The sequence below is a fragment of the Lynx canadensis genome, chromosome E1 (genome assembly GCF_007474595.2).
Source record: "Lynx canadensis isolate LIC74 chromosome E1, mLynCan4.pri.v2, whole genome shotgun sequence".
Classification (NCBI taxonomy): domain Eukaryota; kingdom Metazoa; phylum Chordata; class Mammalia; order Carnivora; family Felidae; genus Lynx; species Lynx canadensis.
The window spans coordinates 59,203,456-59,217,648 of NC_044316.2; the positions used below are offsets into that span (position 1 = coordinate 59,203,456).

The 14,193-nt window shown below is 67.9% G+C and overlaps 1 protein-coding gene across 3 annotated transcripts in view; it reads left to right on the forward strand.

Annotated features, from left to right (window-relative positions):
* The first annotated feature begins 8,063 nt into the window (after positions 1–8,063).
* The window catches only part of BAHCC1 (BAH domain and coiled-coil containing 1), a 33,912-nt gene continuing 27,782 nt past the window's right edge, over positions 8,064–14,193 (forward strand). For all 3 annotated transcript variants that reach the window (XM_032591128.1, XM_032591129.1, XM_032591130.1), the window contains exon 1: positions 8,064–8,242. In XM_032591128.1, the coding sequence (XP_032447019.1) occupies positions 8,077–8,242 (166 nt within the window). In that variant the 5' untranslated portion in view covers positions 8,064–8,076. The remainder of the gene's footprint in view (positions 8,243–14,193) is intronic.

The following is a 14,193-nucleotide window of genomic DNA, read 5'->3' on the forward strand; positions in this document are numbered from 1 at the left end:
CTCCCTCGGGGCCCCGATGGGTGTTTAGTGCCTGGACGCGCTGCCGGGTGCCGAGTGGAGGGCTGGGTCGGGCTGGGTTTCACGGAAGAGGCCGAGTGCACGCTGAGCCTTGAGAAAGAGGCGGGAAGGGATGTATTCTAGAAGGGGCAGCCCTAGAGCGTGAGTCCCCACGTGGCTGGATCGAACCAGACCTAAAGGAGGTGGCTGGGAAATGAGGACAGAAAGTCAGTACTGGCAAAAAAAAAAAAAAAAAGGAAAGGGGCATCTCGGTGGCTCAGTTGGTTAAGCGCTGACTCTTGACAGGCTGGTCCATGCAGTGACCCATGGAGATCTCGGTGCCCCTTCTGGCCCCACTCCAGGACCTCGCAGCCCGAGCCAGCCCCGTTCTGGGAGTCAGGCCCTCGGGAGCAGAAGCTGACCTGGGTCCTTGCAATGGCCGGGCAGAGCTCTCCCAGCCCAACATGGTAGCCGACCCCGTGGCCGGAGGTAGTGACCCCAGTGCTCACGGCCGTCCCTGCCCGCTGCCCCACGGCCACAACTCTGCTGGAGCTCGCTGACGCGCACTAGTGCCCCTCCCGCTTGGCTGTGGGCGCCAGGTGCCCGGTCAGCCTGTAGCCTCACTAGGTGTCTTTGGGAGGCGTCTCCAGACCCCTCCACGCCCACCCAAGCCAGCCCAGCTTCAGGCCTTGTGTCTGGACCTGGGCTGGATGTGGGGTGTCATCTAGGATGTTCCTCACACCGGGGAGGTGCGGCGTCCCCAAGGGCCCCATCCAGAAGCTGCCAGGCTCCGGGCAGGGCAAGAGCCCTGCACTTACTTGGGGCAGCAGAGGGGCTTATGAACCCAGGCTCGGTGATGCTTTAACTCGGCTCTGAGTCCCGAGAGAACCACCTCTGTGGCCAGCAGGCTAGGGTGATGGCGTGGGGAGCCTGTGCCCCCGACAGCTGCGGCGCACATGCCTTCTGCTCCGGGGCCAGCACCCAGGTGGGCATGCAACAGGGGTGGCCTCTGGGTGGGGGTGAGGGGTGGCAGGAGAGGGACAAGTCGTGCACCTTGATCTGGGGGCGGTAGGAGGGATAAACAGGTGGAGAAGTGGATAGATGGATGGGTAAATGGAGGGCAGGATGGATGCAGGGAAAGAGGGAGAGAGGGATCCACAGGATGGGGGATGCACCTGGGGTGAACCTGACCCCAGGTGGCCTCCAGCCAGCACCTGCCCCCCACCTCAATTTCTCCGGCTGTGCTGGCCTCGGGGCCTCATGCCCAACGCAGCCAGTGGTGTTGCCTTCGCGAGGCTGGGGCGGCAGGAGGAAGATCACAGTCTCTGGGCCCCAGTCCACTGCCAGGCCACACAGGACCCGGTGTCTGGTCCTCTTGGCTGGCAGTGCAGACTCACCTCCCCCAGGCACGGAGCCTTCCCACGAACGTGGTCCCATCGGGACCCGCCCATCGCGGTCTCCATCCCGTGCCAGCAGGACCAGATCAGACCAAACCCCGAGAGCAGACCTGCTCGGCCCTCTCCACACCCCCCCCCCCCCAGCCCACTTGCCTGCCCTCCGGAGTGTCCTGGGGGGGGACGTGCTGGCTGCCCCACCGGGGAGAGTGTGCAGGGAAGGAAGGCCGTGTGAAGAGAAGCGAGGGGGCGGCCCTCAGCCGCTGCTGCCCAGACCCCCCGGCCGAGGGGCCCTCTGAGTCACTCTCAGCCCCGAGTCCGAGGGCGGCCCCTTCTGCCCAGCCAAAGGGCTAAATTTACCCTTTTAATAAGAACCAGACTTATATCCGATTTTCCTTTTCTTTTATTAGTTCTGGGCTGTTGGTGGTTGGGCCTCCCCTGTCATCTTGCTTCCACGTTTGTCGGCTGGGTGGCTCAGCAACCACAGAATTTTCCTATTATGGCCTGAGAACTGCTGCCTTTGGGCCAACCGGGGCTTCTGGAAGGTTCTCCTGGGCCAGCGGAGAGGGGCTTCCCATGTGACACACGCATGTTTCTGGGCTGCCTCCACATCCTAGGGCTGGGCCGGCCAGGAGGTTCACCCACGGCTTCACAGTCCTGCCTCCTCCGCCCGTCCCTCCTCCCTCCCTGTGCCCGTCTCAGGTTCCTCTCGTCCGGCCAGCGTCTCGGAGTCGTGGACGGCAGCCGGGATCCTTGGGAGGAGCCCTCAGGGACTCCTAGGGGCCGTGGTAGCAGCAGGGCAGACCCGGTGTCTGGTGGGACGGAGTGAGGGAATGGGCCGGACAGGCCAACATCTGGGGGCGGCCAGCTTGTGGCCGGAGGGGACCGCCCCAGATCTGGACGATGCGTGGGTCCTGGATAGCCTGCCCTGCGGGGGTGGGGGGGGGTGTCACAGATCAGAGGGGACTTCGTGCCAGTCTAAGCTGCTTCTCCACCGCAGAGGGGGGTGGGCTGCCTGTGGCCTGCCAGCTGTCCCCCAGAATCCACACGACTCCTGGAGCCACTGTCAGGTCCGGGTGGCTGGGGGCTGAGCAGCCGGCCTGGGGAGGGGCCTGCTCCCGTGCAGCAGGGGCTCGGGCTCGGGGGTCTCTAGTTTGGTGCAGACGACAGGTGAGGGTCCCCTTCCAGCACAGGTGAGCCGGAATGTGCTCCCACTGCCCAGGGCGGGGGAGGAGGTGGGCAGGGCCCGGCAGCCTGCGGCCCCTCCCACGTCACCCCGGGGGCACACGGAGTCAAAGGTCGGGGGCCTTTTCCGGGCCAGTAAGGGGACCAGTCTGGTGGGGGTCTGACCCTGGGAAGCGGGTCTTTGAGGCCCCCCTCTCGCAAGAATCGGGTCAGCCACCTCGTGCGTGTTTGGGGCCGTGCCTCAGACACGCGTGCACATCTGTGTCCTGTGTGCACGCCCGTGGCCAGCGTGTACGGCCGTGGCCACGAGTGTGCGCCCGGACACGCCCCGTGAGCGCCCACACACGGTCACTGTGCTGCCTCTGTGCACGCGCACGCGTGTGCCCGGGCCAGCGGTGGGTTCCAGCCGGGCCGGGACCGTTCTTGGGCGGATCTCCCCCCGCTTGCTTCTCAGCCTTTCCATCTTAGTCCATGCAGGACCAGGGCTGAACGCCGATGGACACTCTCCTTCCTTGTCCCCTGTCCTGGAACGGGAGGGGTGTGGCCAGGTCCCTGGGGCGGACCTCCTGCCTCCTCTTCTCTGACAGCTCCCTCTAGGCCTGGCTCAGCACAGGAGGGGCACTCTGGCCCCCCAGGCGGACTGCCTGTCCCTCCAGTGTCTCAGCAGCCTCTGGTGTCCTGGGGGAGACCCCGGGTGCCCCCCGCGCGCCCAGGTGGGCCCTGCAAGGCCTGAGGGAAGTGGGGAGCCTGAGCAGGTATGAGCGGGAGGGTGGGAGCTGGGGAAGCCCCGCCAGTAGCCAGTCAGCTGGGCTTCGGGAGCCTCAGGAGCCCTGAGGGCCCGGGAAGGGCTTGCTTCTCGGAGGCGGCCGGCAGCCATCTCGGTGAGGCCTTTCCTTCACAGCCCGTGTCACGGTTTCCAGAGACGGAGGATGCCGTCCCCGTGGCTCACGTCAGACAATAAGTGCCCGTTCTGCCCAGCTCTCGGAGGCCCTTCTGTCCGCCTGTCTTTCCCCGACTCCCGCTCCCTCTGCCCTCAGCCTGGGGTCACGGTGAGGAGACAGGCTTCTCAGGAACCCCCACCACAGGACAGCCTGGTGGGGAGATGCGGGCGGGGGGGAGGGCACGGTGGACACCTGGCACCTCAGACTTGGGGTGCACGGCACAGGGCCACCCGTGTTGCTGCCAGTCAGGCCCGCGGGGGTCTCGGTGGCCCCTAGACCGTAGGCTCTCCCCCGGGCAACACCTGTGCTCTGGGGCAGGGGCGTCCTCAGCACCTTGGCCGTGGCAGGTGGGCCTGGCAAACAGATTGATGGAGGAAGACCCCGTTCTCCAGTGTTGCCCGGCCACGTGGTGCCCCCTCTCCAGCGGGCCAAGGCCGGACTCAGTGGTCGCTGGAGGTTCCTGGGGTGTCCGGGGCATTCCAGCTGGGGCAGCTGCGAGGGGCCGGGTCGTCTGGGCCTCGGGGTGTACGGTCAGATGGGGCTCCGGGGTCGGGGTCGGGGTCGGGGCCGTGCCCGAGGACCTAGGCCGCCAGAGGGTGTCAACCAGGCCTCCCGGGCATGCTGGCTTCCGGAGCGGTTTTCTCAGCCAGCCGGGCGCCCAGGCCAGGCCTCCGTGGGGCACTAGGCAGAGCGAAGGCGGTGCTACAGCCGGGGCTAGAGCCCCGTGTCTGGCCTGGGCTGGCGGCACGGCGGGCCATGCATGACGCTCAGTACACGGCGGCTCGCCTCTGGCCCTGCTGAAACGTCACACAGCTTCGGGCCCCTTCCCCGAGGTTATCGTGAACGTGGGACGTATCTGTGACGGGGGCTGACAGAATCTCAGGGCAGTGGCCACCATGACCGCTCCTACTGGACGGGGCAGCCTCAGAATGGATAGGCCTCATTCAGACCTCAGCTGAGGCACTGGGGACCCCGGGGTCCAGACTAACGATGCCCCGTTCCTTGGTCAGCCCCGTGGTGGCCCGTTGTCTGGGACTGCATGAAAGCAATTAGTGCGAGGTTTGTAGAGCCCCTGGTCTGAGAGGGGTAGTGTGAGTGGCTCCAGGACTGGAGGACTGGAGCTCCCAGCCGGGGCGGGGGCGTCCAAACCAGGAACCCCTCTGGCCTTCCCTACTGCTCAGGCTCCCACCGTCCCTTCCCAGGCTGGTGACCGCAGCGCTCCGTGGGCAAGGACCTTGCCAAGAGGAAAGAAGCCTTCAGCCCAGTTCCCGGCCAGACTTGGCCTCGAGGCTCCGGCCCTGGCCCTGGCCCAGGCCGCCTCTGCTCACGCTCTGTCTGGGGCTGGCTACTGGTTGGCGGGAGGGGCTAGGGAGCTGGTAGCCAGGTCTGCCCCAGGCCCCTGCTGGCCAGGCACGCTGCCAGCCGCAGACTCCTTGGAGGTGGAGGTGACGATGCGAGCCGGCTGGGGGTGGGGGGAGGTTCCAGGGGCCATCAGCCCTCTCCCCGCCACCCGGCCCCGCAGCCCACCTGGCAAGGCCTGCGGCACCTTCGGCTGCGTCCACGCCTCTAGGCCAGGACGGTGGGGAAGAGACCCAGCCGTTCAGAGCGAGGACCGTGGAGCCCGCCGCACAGGGCCCAGGCAGGGGGGACTGGCGTGCGGGGGGCGGGAATGGGAGCCCCTGGTGGGACCCGGCGCTGCAGACCGGGGTTGTAGGAGGGAGAGGCCACCTGGGTCCCCGCAGGAGTCTCCCACAGCGGCTCAGGGCACGGGGTGTCCGTGTGTGCAGCCGGGGCCGGCCAATGCCTCTGTGACGCTGTTGGGCCCAAGAGCACTTGTGGTGTGGGGGCGATGGGGTCTCCAGCGCCCTCTGCTTCCTTCCCTGTGTCATCCTGTTTGCATGACAAGCCCCTTCTGTTTTCCAGCTGAAAGGAAAAGAATGGAGAAGGTTCCCCAGGTGGATGTCTGAGTCAGCCACCAGGCCAGCGGGGCAGCCCCTCAGTTAGCAGGGTGGGCAGGGGCAGCCCCGCCACGGGCCGGGGAGGGGGGCTGGGCTGGAACAGTGTTTCAGCATTTCCACTACGTTCCCCACACTGTGGGGCAGGGGTCCCCTCCCTAGACGCAGAGAAGCCAGCTCTCTGAGGGCCCCCAAGAAGGTCCCCTGCGTCAGGAGACGGGCGGTGTGGGGCGAGGTGGGCCCCAGGCTTGAGGTCTCTGGCCGAGGCGGGAAGTGTAGCCTGTCTCCGGTATGTCCCCTGCTCTGCAGAGCTAAGACCAGGGGCTGGCTGAGCTGAGGTGCCACCCTCCTAGGCCCCCGTGCGGTGGGACCCCCTTCTGGGATAGGGTCAGAACAAAGCACCCGTGAGTGTCCCCACCCAAGGCCAGGATCAGTGTCCAGAGGAGGGCATGAGGTCCTGGGACCCCCAACCCAGATTTTAGCCTAGAGGTCCAGTATTGGGCCTCAGGCCCTGCTCCCCACCCGCTGTGGCCCCAGGTGGCTGACCCTTGGGGATGTGGCGGGGGGGGGGGGGGGGTTGGTCTGCAGAGGCCAGACCTCTGAGGCCAGAGCCTCAGGCCCGGGAGACCCTGCACGGGACCCACCTGGAAGCTTCGGCTTCCCTGGACCCCAGGGCCAGGGGGCCCCGTGGGACCCTGAGCTGCATTTCCTGCCCGGCCTGGAGCCTGGCCCGCCGCTTCGCCCCCGCGGTGTGGGAGAGCTCAAGGTGTGGGCTTCTCAGGCTGAGCTCCTGGAGAAATTCATTATCCAGACCCGGCTTTTGGACTGGGCTGCTTCCCAGTGTCCCGGGAGGAGCAGGGTGGGAGGGACCTTCCTGGGAGGGTGCGGGGGTGGGGAGGCCTGGGAGACTCGGGGCTGGCCTGGGCGAGGCAGGAAAAGGCCTGCTCATCCTCCAGGCATGGCCCCCCCCCCCCCAGGTCCCTGGGGCCCAGCAGGGGCCGCCCTCCCACTCCTGCCCCTCCACCCGCGGCCCCCGGAGGCCAACACTTCCCTTCCCAGCCCAGAGTCCCCTCCCCTGGCTGGACGCCTGTGGTCTGGCCGCGGCCCATGGCAGTCCCAGCCCTGCGGTCCGGGAAGTCCCTGGCCCCCGGGCACCTTCGTCCCCTGCCCCTGGGTCTTCCCAGGGTCTCCCTGCATCCTGACACCCACCACAGAGGTCGGCGTGTGCTCCAGCCCCTGGCCGCACTCACACACCTGCCTCTGTGGCCGGCGCCCAGGAGAGGCCCCACTCCTCCGTCTGTCCCGTTCACACGCTGGAGGGGAGGGAAGCTGCCAGGGTCCCCACCAGGGCAGCCCCTCCCTCTCCCCTGCTCTGGGCCTTGCCTCCTCTCTGCTGAGTCACCCGGTGTCTGGGAAGCTCCCAGAGCCAAAACCGGGCTGGATGAGGAATCACAAATTCACAAAATCCCCCTGCCTCCCGGGCAGGGAAACAGCTGCCCTGACTCACCTAGGGCAGGGCCTGCAGCCTCCGGGGACCCCCTGAGAACTCCCGCGAACCCCACCAGGCCCCTCCCTACACCCAGCCTGATGGGGTGCTGAGCGCCCAGGCCGCTGCTCCCCATCCCTGGGCTGGTCCCAAGCCAGGCTCACTGCCTGTGAACAGGGGGGACGAGATGGCGGGGCGGGGGCCAAGCAGGGCTGTCCTAACCCCCCACCACCCCCAGGGGCTGCTCCTCAGAGAGCGGTCTGTGTCCGCCTGCGTCCTTCCTGCGCAAGCTGCCGTCGCCATGGAAATCCAGGGAGGCGCGCTCAGCCTGGCCTTGGCCACTGGATTTGGGCAGGGAGAGGGGACACAGTGGCGGGGGTGCAGGTGGGCACGGAGAGCCGGCTGTCAGCGCCAGCGCGGGGTGTCCTGGGGGACAGATGACTATGTGTGTCCGCCTGCCAGGCTGGCCGGGGTGTGACCCTGAGAGCCCCGGGGGGCTGACAAAAAGCAGGTCTGGCTTCATCCTTGTCTCTGCCTCTGCCTCCGCTTCTGTCCCTCTCACCTGGGTGGGGCTGATGAGTCCGTCGGTTGGACCTGGGGAGAAGGTTGAGGACCCCACTGTGGGGAGGGGCCGGTCCCCCCAGTGCTGCCCAGAAGGCGGGCAGAGGCTGCGGGGCCCACGAGGCTGGAGCAGGGCCCCTGCTGATGCTGGGCCTTTCTGGGAGGTGTGGGTAGAGCGCTCTGGCAGGTGCGCCGGTGGCTGCGGGGCCCTGGAGCTGCCCGCCACCGTGGCCTGGGAGAGTCAGGGGCTCGGCCTCTGAGGAGAAGGCCCACCGCAGAGCCAGCCGCCTGCGGCCCGCGGGCACGGCACTCGACATCCCATTGATCAGGGTGGGGGCGGGGGGCGGTGCTGGTCGCAAAAGTGCCAACAGTGGCAGGAGGGCACGGGACCCCGAGCGTGTCTGTCGGGAGCCCGAGTGGGCCGTTCCTCCTGCTTCTGAAGACAGAAGCCCCGGGGGTTTGGGGCTCGAGAGTCACCCCTGGAGACGGGCTCCTTGGCGGGCTGGCCCGGTCCAGACTCACCCTTGCCCCCTGTGTCCACAGCCAGCAGCCGCCTGATGGGGAATTCTCCGGCGCCCTCGTTCATGGGCAGCTTCCTCACCAGCAGCCTGGGCTCGGCGGCCCCCGCGCACCCCAGCGGCCCCACCCCCGCCCCCTCGGAGCAGGCCTACCGCGGCCCCCACCCTGCCACCTCCCAGATCTGGTTCTCTCACTCCCATGAAGGTGAGTCCGGGGCCAGGGGCCGGGGGCCAGGAGAGGAAGCCCCCACGCACAGGGGAGGTGGTAATTGGTTGGAAACGGGGGGCGGGCCCCACCAGGCAGTGGTCCTGGCCAGATGTGCACCGCAGAGGGGGGGGGGGGGGGGGGGCGCGGGTGGAGAAGGAGGTGGGGCCGAGAGGGCTCTGGGGGAGCCAAGGAAATGTGGAACACAGCTGGGCAGGCCGGGGCCGGGCTGCACCCTCTGCCTGGGGCTGCGCCCACCTCCCCAGACTCAGAGCGGTATGGGCTCCAGATGTGCCAGCTGGGAGGGAGGTGTGGGGAGGGGAGAGAGCTGTCAACATGCTCCTGCAGCCACCTCAGGGGTCTCGCCCGGAGCAGAGCCCCTCCCGGGCCCCTGGCCTCCCCTCGGAATGCGGCCCTGTGCACGCAGGCCTTGCGGCCGCCCGGCAGGACAACCCCGGGGGCCCCTCGGGGACTCTGGGGCTCCCCTCCGGTTTCCCAACCGCCTGCTGTCTGTTCAGCCCCTCGCGCTGGGACGTGTGCGGCAGCCCGGGCCCGTGGCTGCTGGTATCCGTGCGGCCCGGGAAGGGTTAAGCCCGGCGGCGGTGGCTGGCACGCGGAGAGGTAATTGCAGTTGGCAGCGGGCACAGAGGGCTCTCCGCTCCTGGCACCGGCGCCGCCGTAACTCAGTGACTGCTGAGCGGCAAGCGTTGCGTTTGCAGAGCGCGGACCCACACGCCGCGCCCGCCGTCCGTGTTCCAGGCAGGGAGATTAGCGCCCGGCGCTGCTGGAGAGCCAGAGAAACCTCTTTGTGCAACAAGAAAGGGGCTGTTTTCCAAACAGGACAGGTGACAAGTGAGGGACAGTTGTTAAAATAATCTAGGCTTTAAGCGCTGCGCAGGGTGCACATGTTGGGCAGGCGATAAGCAGCAAGAGGTCTCCTTCCCGCTGGAGGGAGGCCGGGTGGACGGGGCAGGGTCCCCGGCCCAGACTCACCACCCTGCTGCCCGCTTCCCACCCCCGCACTCTTAGTAGCCTCCCCAGGGGGGACCCGCTGGTGCGGGCGGGGCTGGGCGCTGGGGCGAGGCTTCCCTGGCAGCGGTGGGTGGCCCCGCGCGCTCAGTGCCTCTCCCCCTCCCCGCCCCTGCAGCTCTTCCGCCTCTCTGTCCGCCAGGCAAACTCCCAGCCCTGGCAGGAGCATCTGGGAAGGATGTCTGTAGGAGGGAGGGGTGGGGGGCTGCAGCAGCCACGTGGGACCACCTCAAAATAACGAAGTAACGGAGGAACGGCCACGGCCCCACCCTGGCCCCGCCACAGGTGCATGGGCACACCCGGGCTGGCTGACTTAGTTTCCCCTCTGGCCCGCCCTTGGGGACCTCAGCAGCGCGGAGGGCGGTTTGTGGGCAGTGCCACCTGCCCTGGGGCCCAGGGAGAAGGTGTCCCTGTCCTGCCCCTCTGGGGGCTGCGGGGAGGGCGGGGTGGGAGGCAGCCTGCAGACGGCGTCCTCAACGGCCTCCCGCCACTCGCTTCCCCTGAGCCAACGGCTACATTGGCGGCGTGGCTTTTGGCCTTCGGGGCTCCCCACCGCTCTTAGCTGCAGCCCCAGGGGAGTCCGCTGGCCGGGTGGGGGGGCCCGTGCGGGCCTCCTGCCTGCCTCCACCCTGTCCTGCATCCCGTAGAACCTTCTTTGAGGCAGTGGCAGCCTGAGCAGGAAGAGGGTCCGTCGCTCCCGCTCAGACCAGCCCTGGATTGCCCCAGGATTCCAAGTCGTGTGTCCGTCCACCTGGACCTCCTCAGGCTGGACATGCCCACAGCCTAGTGGGGGAGGGCGTGCCTGCCGGGCCGATGGGCTTAGTGGACAAGCACAGGTGGCCAAAGACAAAGGGAGACAGGGTGTGGCTCTTAGCCCCCCCCCCCCCAGCCCCCCTGAGCACAGGGCTTGCAGGGAGCAGGGCCCACCCGAGGCCGAAGAGGAGCCTCGGGAGAGGCAGGAGCCCTGAGGGGGAGGGCACCCCCGACCTGCCAGGTCCCACCTGGCGGTAGCCGGGATCTATATGCCCCGGCGACCGTGCAACCACATACGCCTTCCAGGCCCGTGCCTCAGTTTACCCCCTCGCCACCTCCTTCTCTCTGCCCTCCGTGAAGCCGCCCCGCCTCGGGATCTCCTTCCTGCGGGGGTTCCCTGCCCTCCGCCCTCCGCCTGTCTGCCTGCTGTAGCCTCGCTCCCCGACAGGCCACGTGGTGCCGGCTGCCTCGCTGTGAGCTTGGAGCGTAAAGGCCGGCAGGCGGGCGGGCGGGCGGGGCCGGAGCGAGTGGCAGCGTTTGCTGGCTGCCTGCCCTGGCAGCGTGCCTGGCTGCTAGTTTGACTGGGTGCCAGCTGGCTCCCCGCGTGCAGGGGCCTGTTTCTCTGCCGTGTGTGTTCGGAGAGAAGGGGGGTGAGGCGGGCGGGGGGCACGCGACACGGCCGGAGCGTGGGGGCCGGCAGGCATGGTGGGCTGCCTGGGCGGGCCGCTCAGAGGTCTGGTCTCCCCCGCGTCCTGCTTCCTCCCACCACAGGGCGGCAGGTGCCCAGCAGAACCTGCTCCCCACCCCCTCCCTTACCTGGGGTGGCCGGGGCGGGGCCTCTGAAATGGCTCTATCTTAAGGAGGGCAGCCAGGCCAGGCCCCGGCAGTAAGTGGGGGCCGGGTCAGGGGAGATGGGCCCAGGTGCCCCCCCCCCAACTCCAGGCAGGACTCCCCACCCCCCCACCGGTGGACCTAGCTTGCCGTCTGGGGGGGCAGCCGCCAGGACAGGGGCCCGGGCTTCCGCTTCCCTGGCCGAGCAGCTGGGGTGCAGGGGAGGCACCCTGGAGCTGGAGGAGCCGCCCCGGAACATCTGGCCGGAGGCAGAGCCTGTCTGCCCAGCCCCCAGGCCTCCCGCTCCCCGCTCCGGGCTCGCCCAAGTGAGGGGTCCTGCCAGAGACTGGACATTCCCCACCGGGGCTTAGGGTGGGAGTGGGCGTCGGAGCTGGCCCCGGGGCAGGGGTGAGCTAGTGTCCAGCCCGCCTGCCCTGGGGGGGTTGGGGCAGGGGCGGGGGCACAGCACAGCTGGTCCCATTGTCATGGAGTCCGGCCCCCCCTGTCCCCACCCCGCCCCCAGCTGCCTGGCTGGGACCACCCACAGGGCCGGTGAAAGGAGATTCTGTTCCTGGGGGCTCCGCTGGGGAGGGGTGGGGCCCCCTGGCTGCTGTGCACCACAGCCCCGCTACTTGTGGTCTCTTGTGCCACCTGGAGGGGAGCCTTGGGTGGCAGCGGGACGCGTGCCATCGCCGGCTGTGGGCCCCGCTGGCCTCTTTATCCGAGGCCCTACTTCTCCATCCAGGGCTGGGCCGGCCTCCAGGAGCGCTGGGGACCACACCAAAGTGTGGTTGGATGTTCCCCACTGCTCCCGGCCCCCGGCCTCCCCTCTGCCCCCTCTGTCCCCTCTGAGACCTCATGGGGACTTCTGGGAGGGAGCAGGAGCCTGGGGTCATGTCTGTGTGAGGGACACAGGTGTCACCTGGCATCCACCACCTCCGTGTGACCTCAGAGGCCGTCCTGGCTGCGGAAGCTTCTAGAGGGGCTGTCTGATGTAGGTCTCTGCCCTGGACCCCAGCCCCTTCCCCCAGGCCCCGTCGGCTCCTTCTTCCTCTCCTGGCCTCAGTTTCCTCGATGGCTAAAATTGCCTCTGATTCTGCCCCCACAGAACCACCGATGGTCGCCCTCCTAGCACACCCCGGCCTGGGCTGGGTACGGTGGCCCCGAGGCTGCCTCCCTGAGTCCTGCCCATGCTGGACGGAAGGAGGAGGCAAGTGGGGGCGGCCGGCTGCTCTGAGATCTGAGGACAGAGTGTGGGGAGGGGCCCGAACTCCCCAGATCCCAACACAGAAATCAGGGCTGCCCCGCCGGATAGGCCATATCCGGCCAGAGGGAGGTCCGTCTCTTGTGGACCTCTGACCCCTCCAGAGCCTTCATGGGGCTTTTGTGGCCGGCCTTCTCTCACCCCTCCCCACGCCCTCATGCCCTGGCAGGTCTCCTCCGTGGCCCCAGCTCACCACCGTTTCCTTCATGTGGCTCTTTACATAGCAACTGGTTGCTGAGGGCACAGGTCCCTCCTGATCCCTGTGAGGCTAGTCCCCGGCGGGCTCGCTGTACTGGGCCAGCCTGCCTAGCCCTGGCTTGGTCCTGGCAGCCACAGGTGGCCCTGAGGTAGGGATGCCAGGGCCAATCCCTAGCTCTAGGTCAGGCCAGGTAGCACGCCTGTGGTGCTCAGGAAAATGCTGCTTTGTCCTGCTGCCGGCCCAGGGATGGTACCTGCCTCGTTAACTTCAACGAGCAACCCCGCGATATGGGGGGCGGTTGTTCACCCATTTTATAGGGGAGGAAACAGGCTCGGGAAGCTGTGTGGTGGGTTTTGAGTCCAAAGAGTCTGACCGGGGGCCGTCTGGCCCTCTCTTTCTCTTGGCTGCCCTCTGAGGCCTGTCTCCCTCTGCCTTCCTTGTGTTGGGAGTAGATGTTCCCCGTTTCCAGCTCCTGATGGTCAGCCAGGCTCTTGGCGTAGAGGCTGCTCTGGGACCCCGGCCGGGGGCGCCTGCCTCGTGGGCCCCTGCCCAGGCAGCCGTGGGCGGGGCAGCAGCGCGCTGGACCAAGCCCAAGGCCCCTGCCCCTCGTAAGGGTCATCGTCACTGCCCAAGAGCTGTATCAGCCTTAAGTCCACAGCGCCCGAGAGGCTGGGAGAGCCAGCGCACCTCTGAGCCTCAGTTTCCCCATCTGCAAACCGCCCTCACTCTTCAGACCCAGCGTGACACAGTCAAAGCCAGCAAGTACGAAGCATTTGCCACCGACCGCTCTGTCTGGCCTGTTCCCCGCGGCAGCCGTCCGCTGCTGGGCCGGGGGCCGCCGTTTGCAGTGGGAGCGTGTGTGGGGGCAGCACTGGCTGGGCGAGGGGGAGGCCCCTTGTCGCTGCCTGGGCACATGGCCTGTTTGCAGCATGACTGTACGGGTCCGAGCAGCCAGGATCCCCCAGGTGCAATGACCTGAGTGTGGCCGGGACGCCCCACCCAGGGGGCTTGGAGCCCTCCGGAGGGCAGGGTGCAGAGCCTGGGCCAAGAGGTCTGGGCAGGGCAGGCGGCAGCCCCCCTGCATTTCCCGGGCAGCCAGTTGCATGGTGGGATGTCAGCGAAGGTTTTGGGGGTGACGCCGGTCTCCGCCCCCAGCTCCTAGCTCTGAGGGGCTGTTGTCTTTCCCGGCTGGAGGCCTGCAGCGATCTGGGGCCCCAGCCCTCCCAGGCCTCCCCTCCTTCCGAGGGCTCTTCCCTAAGCTGTGCTGCCTGAGCCTCCCTCCTCCCTGGGAGCACGTGTCAGGAGCCCGGGACTGTCCACAGGCCGCCCGGATCCTGGGCAGGCTGCCCGCTGCCTGTGCTCCAGAGACGCCTGCAGGAGCCTGGCCCCTTCCCCCAACGCCTAGTGATCCTCCGAGCCTGGGAAGAGACCGAGGCCGCCAGGCCCTGCGCCTTGGGCTGCGGGGGGCAGTGAGTATGCGGGGAGCGCCTGAACTGGAAACTCGACAGGTGGGATGGAAGAGGAATCCACACGAGCCTGCGCTTGGCCGCCCAGCTGCGGAAGGCTGAGGCCGGGGCACTCCCCGAGGGCCGAGCTTCCAAAGCCCGCCCCCTCCCAGAGAAGAGGTCTCACGCAGGTCGTCCCAAAGTCCAGGGGGACACCCAGGGGTCTGGCCACCAGGCGTGAGGGGGCCTGTGGACAGAAGCAGGGAGGACCAGGGGAGGGGCTGGGGCAAGGTTAGCGCTCCTCCCCGGGCAGACGTGATTAGCCGATCGCCACACTCGAGCCGCCTCAGAATCCTTCTTAACCCACTTCTGGCCTGTCCCGATCATCTGGTAGACTTGACGCCACAATGGAAACCCGCTGACGTCCTGA